At 40.9% G+C, this 12,170-nt stretch overlaps 1 protein-coding gene across 1 annotated transcript in view; it reads left to right on the forward strand.

The window, feature by feature from the left end:
* Positions 1-9,604, forward strand: part of LOC122085225 (importin subunit alpha-9-like) — a 24,717-nt gene extending 15,113 nt beyond the window's left edge. The window contains exons 6-11 of the mRNA XM_042653712.1: positions 2,894-2,973; positions 5,932-6,082; positions 6,720-6,801; positions 6,897-6,955; positions 7,034-7,339; positions 9,225-9,604. Coding sequence (XP_042509646.1) covers positions 2,894-2,973; positions 5,932-6,082; positions 6,720-6,801; positions 6,897-6,955; positions 7,034-7,339; positions 9,225-9,386 — 840 coding nt within the window. The 3' untranslated portion in view covers positions 9,387-9,604. The remainder of the gene's footprint in view (positions 1-2,893; positions 2,974-5,931; positions 6,083-6,719; positions 6,802-6,896; positions 6,956-7,033; positions 7,340-9,224) is intronic.
* The last annotated feature ends 2,566 nt before the right edge of the window (positions 9,605-12,170 follow it).

Below are 12,170 nucleotides of genomic sequence, written 5' to 3' on the forward strand. Positions count from 1 at the left end.
GGGGTGGGGAGTGATTGTAAAGAAGATGAAAGAATGAAGTGAATGGACGATTGTGATTAGATATGAGATTTGTGATTGTGCTTGAGGTTATGGGCTGCAATTTGCATGTTTTTGTCAGGTATTTGGTTGGGGTAGGTTGGCTACACTTTCTTCCATTTATGGCCTGCAGCAGGTTGAAATTTGAAGCCGTATGATTCAGTTCTGGCTGTGTTTCAGAATGATATATTTTTTGGGTAAATGAAAATTTCATTACCAAAGTGAGGGAAAAAAAAAAAGAGAATACAACTGCCTCAAAGGAAGGGGGAAAGAGGTAATACAAAAAAGGATCAGCCTAGAAGGAGAGGGGACCTGAAGAAGGGAAAGAGAGGGACCCCAGGAAACAACAATGTGCATGTTCCTTGTGGAATCAATAAAAGAGGATACACCAGATAACTTGGTTTTGATGTCAAAGGAAGTGGACTCCCAAATCTGAGGAAGAGATCTAGAATTGGAGGTCCATTTCCAAAGATTGCACTCCATCTAAATCTGGTTAATGGCTGCACTGAAGGTGAGGTTGCCCCTAAATCACAAATCATAGAACCAGCAAAGGGCATATCCACCCATATCTATTCCCTTTGGAAGGGGAGAATCCTTCGACCCTAGGCCAAAATTTTGCATGGACCCCTTTTCAAATAGATGAAGAGAGGGGCCAGGCAAAGAAGAGAGGTGGTCAATATCTTCAATCACATTCCAATTGCAAGACGAGAATGTGGCAATGGATGAGGAAGGGCTATGTTGGAAGGTATTTGGAGAGGACTTGCTAGATTGTGAAGCTATGCCAATTGCCAAGGAATGTGGGACCTAAATTAGACAAGCTGGAGCCATAGGGATAAAGTGCCCCGAGGGTGACCCTCAGTTTCCTGAGTTGAGTTAGATTGGTTTTCTTACCAGCGAAGGCTCTCCTCTGAACCCTAAGCGAAGGAAGCGAAGGCCCTCCAACAACAGCTGCCGCTTTGGAGCAGATGACCGGGCTTCTCCCTTCTCCCACCCTCTTGTCGTCCTCTCTCATGTTCTACCTTGCACCTTCTCTCTCTTTCTTCTACTCGCTCTTTCTCTTCTTCTTCATTATGTCCCTCGCTCCCTTCCTCTCTCTCTCTTCTTCCTCCTCACCTCCCTTTCCCGGCTCCTTCATCTTTGGTTGGAGCATTGTCAGCTAGAGTTGCGACTTGGCTGTCACCATTGGTCACCATCCCCGATAGGCCCATTTAGGCTCATTTGGTTTCCCGCTTTTCCTGCAGCCTCGACGCCTCTAGTCCTGTTCGCCTACTCTCTAGTTGCCATCTTGCACCGCCACCGCTTGGTTGCCAGCTAGCCCCTGGCTCACTTGGCTAACGCCGATTTGCTGTTAGCTGCATGTCTAGCATCTTGTCCGGTCGCCATCTATGCTCATCTGGAAGCCGCATCGCCGATGCCCTTCGCAAGGCCAGTGCCCTCCGTCGTGGCTATCACTTCCTCTAGGCCAGCTGTCCGCTTGGCCGTGGCCCTCTGCAAGGCCAGTGCCCTGCCGCCATGGCTTCCCTTTTGACGGTGGTGCTCTCTTGGTGGCTGAAAAGATGAAGTGAAGAGATTGTTTGTTAGGGTTTGTGGAACCCTAACTGGAATTTACTTGGTTGCCCTTGCTTGTAATGGGCTTCGTTGTTTTGTCTTTTGCCCATGTGGGCTTTCAGTTGTAATGGGCATTTTAGTGCCTTGTTTTGAAGCCTTTTAGCCTATGTGGGCCTTGGTTGTAGTCCTTTAGGCTTTGGTACCCTTATTGGGTTTGTAATTTCCTCTTTGGGGTTATATTCGCCCTCCCACTTCTTTTAATGCATTTATTATTCACCCAAAAAAAAAAAAAAACTGCCCGAGGCCTGACAAACTCCCAAGCTGCTTTAGAACTAAAAAGGCCTAAAGTGGCAGGGGCCTCCTGATACGATTTCCTCTACCTTGAATATTGCTGGCAATGGAAGGCAAGGAATTGCACACACAAGTGAGTTGAGGAGGGGAGGATGCCGGGGTATCCCAGACACTGAGCGTAATGATATCAGCCACCATAGAATGTCTGGATACCAAACTGTAGATGGCTCTGGCACTGACAGAGTGAAGGAGAACACCCATAGGATTTCAGAATGATTTATGGAGGGGTTTCTTTGATTTTGCATGGTTTATTAGAATTTTGGAAGATTTGGTGCAAGCGAGGTAGGATTTCAGTGTAGATGGGAAGAAGACAAGGAAAAGGGAGTGTCTGGCAAGGCACCTTCTCAGCATGATCATGACATGTAGCATATATCTATATCTATATATATATATATATATATTTTTTTTTTTAAATAGAGAGAGCTAGTTTGTTTAGGCCCCCTGATTCTTTTACTTTTCTGTGAGCAGGCAGTTAGGAGAACATATTTTATGATGATCAGGGTCTGCACTACAATTTTTTTGCTTGTGTTTATGATTTCCATATGACAGTCTATTTTGCAGTGCATGCGACATTAGGGGTATCACTATCCTGTAGTGAACAGTTAGTATTTTGCATTGCTGGTTTGTGTCTTCATCTTCATAGAGGTTGGAATGATGCATAGTGAATTTGGATAGTTATGTTTGCTGAGCTTAGATTGACCTTCTTGTGCTATAGTGATTGCCTTCATGCTAAAACTGTAAGAAGGAAAAGTAATGATCTTCTCCTGTATTGCTATTTTGCATGTTATTGGGATTTACAACTTTTATACATTTCTCTTTAGTAGATTCCTTTCATTTCTCCATTTATGTGACTTCACACTAATATTCTTTTGCCTTTTAGATTCCGTCTAATTGTGGAAGGGTATTGTTGGGAATATGCTATTAGTGGATCTGAGTGCCTTTAATCTTTTATTTGTAGGGACCTGGTCCTAAATCTGCAACGGAGCTCATAAAAATTGATGGCGTACTGGATGCAATAATTTGGCACTTGAGGAAAGCGTAAGAATAAGCCATTTTTATCTTTTTGGAGTTACTCAGTGATTTCTGATTGCTTTAGTTGGAATTAACAGGTGTGAGAACCAATATCATCTTTGGGGTGAAGCCCAAGATGAGCACTATGAAAGTTTGCAAATAGTTTGTAAAGGGTAATTGGGTTAGAGAATAATCCAAGCTGTGATGGTTTTAGAAAAAAGGAAATACTGTGGATCTTGTAGTGCTAAGAAGAAAGAATATGGAATACAATGAACTATGTAAGAAAGAGCATAATCAGCTGCATAAAATAGCATAAACCAGCAAAGGTTGCCCGTGGAGAAGAGCCCAAGGTATTGGCATAGGAAATGGATAATGTTTCAATTCCTTGACCAAAACTCAATTTTCTGAATTACAATGGCTCCGTGTTGCATCCTACTCTACTATAAATGTCGTTACTTGATTACTAATTAAACTCATTGTTCTAAATCCCGGTTCCGACAAGATCCAAGATGATACTATGAGTCGAAATGGGATCACACCAGGTATCAATGGATTTCGGCTAGGTTCAACTAGGTTTCGGTGTCAACCGAGATCTCTCGGTTTTAATGAGACCCGAGACGATACCGTGAGTCGAAATGGGATCACACCAGGTTTCAATGGGTTTCGACTAGGTTCAACTAAACTGACCAAAACTAGGTTGAACCATGGTATATAAATCACATATATCGCACAAAACCTTTTTTAGAGAAGGGAATTTAGAGAATTTGGAAAGCAGCTGAACTGGGATGAATTGGTTCAGGTGGATGAAGGGGGTTCAGGTGGGACCAGCTGGTTTGGGTTAGATGGAGAGTGTATTATAAGAGAACAAGGAGGAGAGGATGAAGTACAAGGGATGGCAGAGGATGGAATCAGCGTAGCAGGGAGGAGGAGCAAAGGGGGAAGAGAGTGTTTAGAGGAGAAAGGGGGTACAGGAGCAGAAGAAGGGAGGCGAGCATGGAGGTCAGAGACAGAGGTGTCGTCGGCCAGAGGAGGAGTGGGAATGGGAGAAGAGACTGGCAAACCAGAGTTGGGGCATGGGGAGGTGGGACAAGGCGACAGGGCATCAACTCCATCAGAAGCGTCAGGGCAAGCCAACAGAGAGAATCGATCAATACCCGCGGCATCAACTGTCAGACCAACGGATTGAGACCTAAGAGCAAGAGCAGCACCGTCAGGGTTCTCTGCCATGGACCGGCGACTGTGATCTTTCCTTCTTCTTTGCATTTTTCTCCGAGGGTGGTGATCGGCTTCGATCTGTCCTTCGACAGTGAGGGTTTCATTTTGCTGAGCAGCCAGAGAGAGACGACAATTGAGCTTCAAAGCCAGACCCCGAAGGGATTTCGTTAGCGGCAGCCAAATTTTTTGCACAAAGGGCAGTGGAGTGTCCAAAGCATCTACAAGAGCTACATAAGGGAGGGATCCAATCATATTTTATCTCTTGGTCGAAGGAGAAGCCCTTACCGTCCAAGATAGTAACTGTGGAAGGCAGAACCTGAATGGTCGAGACTTCTACACAAATTCTGGTGAAGGAGAGGCGGTCCATGGTCTTCGTTCTCTTGTTGTTGGAGTAGAGTGGCTTACCAATGATGGAGCCAATGAGGCTGAGGCCCTTAGCACACCAGAGATGAAGAGGGAGATTAGGAAGGGCGGTCCAAAGAGGGATGGAGGTGGGTTTCGAACGGTTGAAGGTGGTACGTTCATCCCACTGTCTCAAGAATATGGGTTTTTTGCCCACATACCAAGGACCGCCATCGATGGCTACGGATTTGTCCACAGTGGTGGAGAAGTTGAAAATGAGGGTCCCATTGTCAAGCATGAAGGTAGATAGAGATCCCGAAGGCCTCCATTGCTTGAGAAGGGAGGTCTTGACAAGAGCGAAGGGGGGTCAGCTACCCAGGAAGGAACCAACGACACAGTTTTTCCATTTTTGAATTTCTGGTTCGAGGAGTCCCATAGGGCAAAGGCCGACAGGGATGGAGTTGTTGGAGGAAGGAGGGAGATAGAATAAAGTATGGCCTGGCGGTGGGAGGTAGGTAGGAGGAAGGAGAGGGAGAGGATGTGATAACAGAATTTCAGGGGCGACGGTCAAGAGGGGGGGGGGGGAGGAGGACGGTCTGGCTGAGGGGACAGAGGGAGGACAGTTGGGATCAAAGGGGTGGCCGTCGGCGGGGAGCCGGCTGGAGAGGAGAGGGCATGGGGTCAGGACATTGACCTCTGTTACTATTATGGTTAATCCTTTAAGATATTCTACTTATAGATATATTTATTCACATGAATTCTAGTCATTTGATTATTGAAAGTTGAAGCCATTATTATTTCTCTGTTTGCTTGATTCATTTTCTAAGGCTCCCTTTAATTTTCTATCTAAAATATTTTTCAGAAATTGTCTTAAAAGCCAAAGGAAATTGTATGAGAATGTGAAGAGGCTATTTAACCGAAATGTAATAAAAAAAATCATAATATAAAAATCTGCATCTATTTTATGTAAATGGTTTTCTGAGAAAAATGACGATGTCCTGATCAATGATACAATCGCTATCCATGGAGGACACTACGCGATCATATGATTGGATTTTTTTCCTCATTCACCCATTCCTAAATATACTTTATTCACCCAAAGATTAAATATACTTAATGTACTATCAAGAAGAATTAAACAACGAAGAAAACAAACAAATTTTCTAATTAAGATGTAATTTTCTACAAAAATTTTCCCAAAGGAGCCTATGAGTTTCTATATCAATCTTGTCCAGCGTTTCCATGAGCATCTGCAATACCCCGCATAAAATTAATTTACTGGTACTCCACTTATGCTGGTACTGCAGTACGAACTTTTCCAATACATAAAATTTATTGTGTATTCTTCCTGTAATTTCTCATTGATAGTACATCTTACTCCTGAGATTTCTTTAACTAGCCACGACTATGTTATTCAATCAAATTCAGGGATGAAGAGTTGGCCACTGAAGTAGCATGGGTAGTTGTATATCTTTCAGCTCTTTCAAACATTGCTACTGGTATGCTGGTAAAGAGTGATGTTGTTGAACTACTTGTTGGGAAACTGGCAACATCAGGCAGTTTCCAGTTGCTCATTCCGGTAACAGGCATTCACAAATAAATCAAGTTAGTTTAGTGTGTTCATTTTGCTAAAGTTCATGTGATGTCTACTATAACTGCTAACAATAAAGCCTGTGAGGGCCATTACTCTGCATTCATTCAATTACAGTATGTCATATGCTTGTCTTAGTCTTAGTAAATTCTGGATATTGCATTGAGAACCATGGGCAATGTCATAATGTTAATGGGCAGTGATTTTTCTTTTTCTTCTTGTTTGTGATTTGTATGAGTTAACCAGAACCATATTCTAGCTGCTCCTGCCTGATGCCATGAAATTCCTAGCCATAATTGTTAGCTCATTTCCTACCTAATGCTGCTTTGATATGAGTCCACTGTTTGCTGGTTCCACACAATAAAAGGCCCTTTTATGTTAGCCTCAGTTGGAACAGAAATATAAATAAAAAATCCTGGACTTGGTGTAGGACTAGGACACTAGCAACCAACTAGTACTCTAATCTACACTGGACCACCAATATTTTGTGGACATGGTGGTGGATGTCTTTTTGACTCTCATTTAGTTTTCATCTGAAAGAGATGTGCATCTGAAATTATCTCCTGTTAAGTTTCTCCTCTTTTTTTTTTTTACCTGGTTAATTCTTTCATTTCTTTTCAAGTAGGTCCTGCGAAGTTTAGGTAATCTTCTTTCAGGTGATAGTTACACAACTAATGTTGTTCTCGTGGCTGGGCATGCTGTTACAGGTTAGTGAACCACTTCTGTGTGCTTGGATGCAAAACTGTAAATTTCTTTAAGAAAATGCTGTGGAAGAGACTTGAAAAATAATTAAATTTTGCAGATGATATGATATCTGCACTGATAAAATGTTTGAGTAGTGAACATCGGGTCTTGAAAAAGGTATCTTTTCTGATATTTGGTTCTTACACAATAAATTTTATCCTCCACGCTGGCTAAAGTCTTGTGCAATTGATGTAGGAGGCAGCTTGGGTTCTATCTAACATAGCAGCTGGTTCCCTTGCACACAAGCAGTTGATATACTCTAGTGAGGCAACTCCATTGTTGTTGCATCTTCTTTCAACAGCAGCGTTTGACATAAGAAAGGAAGTAGCATATACACTAGGCAACCTCTGTGTTGCTCCAATGGAAGGTGTTGGACAGCCATTTGTGATTTTGGAGCACTTGGTCCTACTTGTTGGTAGAGGTTGCCTTTCTGGATTTATTAATTTGGTGAGATCTGCTGATGCTGAGGCTGCAAGACTAGGACTTCAATTCTTGGAGCTTGTAAGTGAATCTGCTTTCTCATCTGTCAATTTTTATGTAATATTATACTTGATAAGATTTTGTGTATTATTTGGCTGGCCTGACTGTTATGTTTTTGTGGTTATTTTGCTCGACTCTCCTCTTTTCAAATAAGTTTCATCATCTTAAGAACACCCCCCTTCTCTTGAGGTCTGAAAGAACTACCAATTATTATGCTTCTGATCCTCTGCATTACCATATATTTGTTCTGCCTACAGACATAGTGGACTTACATCCATCCCTTCATCAGAGCCTTATCCCAATTTTTGGGTCCTGTTATGTTAACCATATTCCTCAATTTTTTCCTATGAGGGGTCATATTCTGTATCCTTCTTGTATTTTTGACTTTGCCTCCTGCTGTTTATGTGCGGAATTCAGGCATGTTCTGATCTTGAATCAGACGGCATGAAAAATGGGAAGAGAATGGGGGATTTTTTTTTTTTTTTTTCTGCGATTTTGGGGGGGGGGGTGGGGGGAAGAAAAGGCTGGACATTGGCTTGGAGGTTAGAGGTGCTAACCTGTTTCTATAATGCTGATGAATTTTGTCCTGCTGTGGGTCTGACTATATATTAAGGATGCTCAGTTGGGTTACTTGCTGCTATGTTTTTTTGTGTATGGTGTTTGGTAGTTATTTACATGCTTTGAACTTTAGAGTGGAGCATAGAGATAAAACCCTAAATTTTTTGCATGTGTATTTTTACCTCCACATTGGACCATCTGCTTGCCAAGGCCATCATAAACTTCTACACTACTTGACATATTGTCAACAGAATAATATACTACACGTTCTACCCATAACTGAAAAGTTCTTGTTGCGAATATGTGGGAACTATACATAGTTTTGCCAGTCATTGTGATTTTCTTTTAGGCTCTGTCTGGTTGCAAGTAAAGGGAAAGGAAGGGAAGTAGAATCAGGTTTAAGAAGAAAATGAAATTTTTTGTAGTCATTTGGTTGTCTTACTACCTTAACCTCTTACCAGATATGGTGATCGTACTTCTCAGAGAGAATCTTTATTTTTCGTCTTAAAACCAAAAGATTGGTTGCAAAATGTAGTAAGATTTGAAGATTTGGAATGTTTTGGAAGTTGCACAATCATGTTAGGCAATGATAAACAATACTTCCATGTTGGTTTTGATTTGATTTCACTTCCCTTCCCTTTATTCCACTTGCAGCCAGGTGGAGCCTAAAGGTTTTTTCCATTTTCTTAGTGAGTAACATCTGCTATATCATTGGTGACATTTGTTTTTTTTTTTTTTCTTATGGATCTGTAAAGGTCCTGGACTGCACTTCTGGTAAAAAGACGCATGAATAATTTTCTATCAGAAAACATGGTCCTATCCAGTCTCTGCATCAGAGAAAAACTCAATCCAAGTTCTAGGTTCTACTATTATTATTCAAAATCCAATCCAAGTTCCAGGTTCTGTTATTATCATTTCAAATAAGGTCACATGTGATATTTGCTGTGTTGGCCAACTCTCTTTCAACTGGATGGTACTTATGATGCCATTTTGAAGTTTCAGGATCAGTCTCATCTTGCATATAGAATACATATTACTAACATGAGACTTGTCGGAGTCTTCCTGAGTTCATGAAATAGTCAATAGAATTATTAAGGACCCTGGTCAATTATTCATAGTTGAGTACTGTTTCTGAAACTTGGCCAAATTGTAGACATGAACCAGGGATTTAGTCATTCGCAATATAAAAGCAATGTTTATTTCATGTCCATAGGACTAGCATTGTCGGTTTGACTGGGAACAAAATTTTATATTGTTCAGGTGAATGGCTAGGTGTAGGATTTACAACTCAGACACATTGTCCATTTTGAAGATTTCCTGAAATACACTTGAAAACTTCATTGTGCAGGTCATGAGGGGGATGCCCACTGGTGAAGGACCAAAGCTTGTCGAGATGGAGGATGGAATTGAAGCTATGGAAAGATTTCAATTTCATGAAAATGAAGAACTGAGAAACATGGCAAATGGATTAGTTGATAAGTACTTCGGAGAGGACTATGGGCTTGATTAGTAGAAACAGCAAGGCCGAGAGCCACAGGTTTGCAGCTCCTGGCCTCTGGCTGTGCATGTATGTATCACCTCTTTTTACTGAAAGTAAGCATTGCAATTCTGTGTGGAAATTAAACAAAAGATGGCGTTGATCATTTATATCATTGATGTAAGAAAATTAATTCATGATATAGCATGACTTGCAGTCTGTAGTGGAGTTAATCAAATCATTTTGTTTAAGGGATTGGAGAGATCTACTTTGAGATTGCTGGTCTATCCCAGCTTAACTGCCAAAGAAAATGGTGTTCAATTAGTAAAAGAACAAAGATCACAAGTGAGGCTGCACCATTTCGTTCAACGAATTGGCAAGCCAGGGCCCGGAAGCGCCCAACGAATTGAGGAACCATGAAAACGGGCGGCATCGTCATATGCTTCACATTAGTGGCCCAGGCTTATATCGGAGTACTCGAAAATCGTTTATTAATGAGTGGGTCAGTTTCGGATCCTGATAGATTCTCTATACTATCACAGGGCCATTATCATGCTTCTGAGCTCTTGGGTTAAAATGGCAATCGGTTGTCCACAGGCAGCTTTAGATCGAGCCTATTAGGTTGGATCTTTTAGTGGAGAAACCAAAGCTTGAACCTGAACCTGAACCATATTAGAACCAGCTCTGAAATGTTTTGCCATGAAGTAACCTTTGCTCTGAAAGAGAGTGATTTCACATGTGGTTCCTAGGGCCATATGGATGGTGAAGAACACATTAGTCTTTGATGGGAGGTTTAGTAGAGCACTTGGACTCACTTAATAGTGATTCTCTATCTAGACATGTCGAACCTTTCATGTCTTCTCTTTTCTGGTTTTTGTTTAGGCTTATGCCACTGTTATTCATTTCTGTATTATTGGGTTTTTGTTTCCTTTCTTCTCCTTTCCACAGCCAAAATAAAAAAATAAATAAAATAAAAATACAAAAAGGTGGTTGGGTCTTGGGCTGATTTTCCCTAACCTCCCTGAGAGCCCAACACCGAGAATCTTGGGCTAGATTATTTGGGTTTTGTGTTGGGCCTAGGTTCAAATAAAACCCAAGGCTGAGTTTGGTTGTGGGCTGTCAATGCCTCTGATCATGCAGACTGGCCCATTCTTGCCCTTTTCTTGGGATGGGCGAGGCGGTTGGAGGCCCACACTTGCCATATAGCAAGGTAGTGTAACTTTGAAATGAATATAGTTTACATGGACAACTTTCTCTTAGGAGGCCTTGTTTGTTTATATGTCAAATAAAGTGTAAAGTGAAATAAAACGAAAACAAAAGGAGAATCTAAATTAGTGCAATTGTGTAGCTAACTCAAAAGCATGCCAGATATGGTAATTAAATTTTGAACAATGCTAGAAGGCCCCCTCAGCTATCTACAGGAGTCTCCTTGTGCACTTGCATGGTTGCACCACATGGAATCTTCTATTTCATTGCCTATTTTTTTTTTTTTTGGGTAAAAGGAAAAACGAGATATGTTAACTGTCAAAATAAGATTTTTAACATGTAAGTGGGGTCCATGATGACAGTTTTCATTTTCATACCTCACAAGCTATAATTTAAGGGTGAAAGTTTGGCGGCGACAATCCGAACCCACCATGAGCCCGAACAGGGCTTGAGCCAAGTTTTTTGACCTTGAGGGCGAGTTATAGTTGAAAAACCCCAACCCTAGTTGGGCTCAGATTGAGGCCTCAACCCGGTCCAAAATTTAACCTTGAATTTTTATATTAGAATTTAGATCTTCAATTGGTATTTCATTTTTGTATAATTTTTTAATGTATAAGATATGAATGGCAAAAACAGGTCCATCAAGGTTAAACCAACCAGTGCAGAAGCCAAGGTCAACCCGACCCAGCCCAGCTTGACCCAACCCGGCCCGACAGGGTCAATTAGGGCTGGGTTGGGTTGATATGAACCAGGCAGGGTTGGGCCTGAACATAAACCTGATAGGGTTGAGTAAAGCCTGGGTTGAATTTTAAGGACCTAGGGTTGGGTTAGGGCTTTAAGAAACCCGACTCAACTCGACCTTGTTTCACCCCTAGGCTATATGCTTGATATTCATTGCCTTTTGAACCCCTATTTCATTGCCTTTTCTGAGGAACTTTTGCATGACATGAAATTAGTACATTGTGAACCGAGGTGGTCCTAGGGTTCTCTAAACATTTTCCAAAATATAATGATTTTTTTATTCTTTTTTACTTTCTCTATGATGTGGGCCTCACACATTTTGATATTGGGGAAAATTCTGTCAGTTTCTTAAACTTTAACTAGAATACAATATTTACCCAAACTCCTCCTCTATATAATACTTCTTTTCTTTCTCTAATAAAGAAAACTTTTTCTCTTCTCCCTTGGCCATTTAAAATGTATGATTACCCATCAATGCCATACTTTTACTCGTTTCTTACTTCTTACTTCACCTTAAATCTTTCTCGTTAATTACATATTGATAGGACCTCACTACATCAAATATCATACATTGTTGGATTAAAGATGATCATATGGACATCAAGACATTAAAAAGTGAATATAATATTTATAATTATGTAATACATAGTTTGATCATCTTATTACACACTTAGGAGGTAGATGTAAGGTTAAGTAAGATAATCAGTAAAAATGTGTCATGGGGAAGTAATCTGTGTATTTTAAAATACCAAGGGAGAAGAAGTTCTACCAAAAAAAAAAAAAGAAGTAAAAGTTTACTTTATTAGAAAATGAAAGAGATTTATCATTATGTCATCATAAAAAATCATGATTGTCTTGCACAATTTTTAT

The sequence above is a fragment of the Macadamia integrifolia genome, chromosome 7 (assembly GCF_013358625.1).
Source record: "Macadamia integrifolia cultivar HAES 741 chromosome 7, SCU_Mint_v3, whole genome shotgun sequence".
NCBI classification, from domain to species: Eukaryota; Viridiplantae; Streptophyta; class Magnoliopsida; order Proteales; family Proteaceae; genus Macadamia; species Macadamia integrifolia.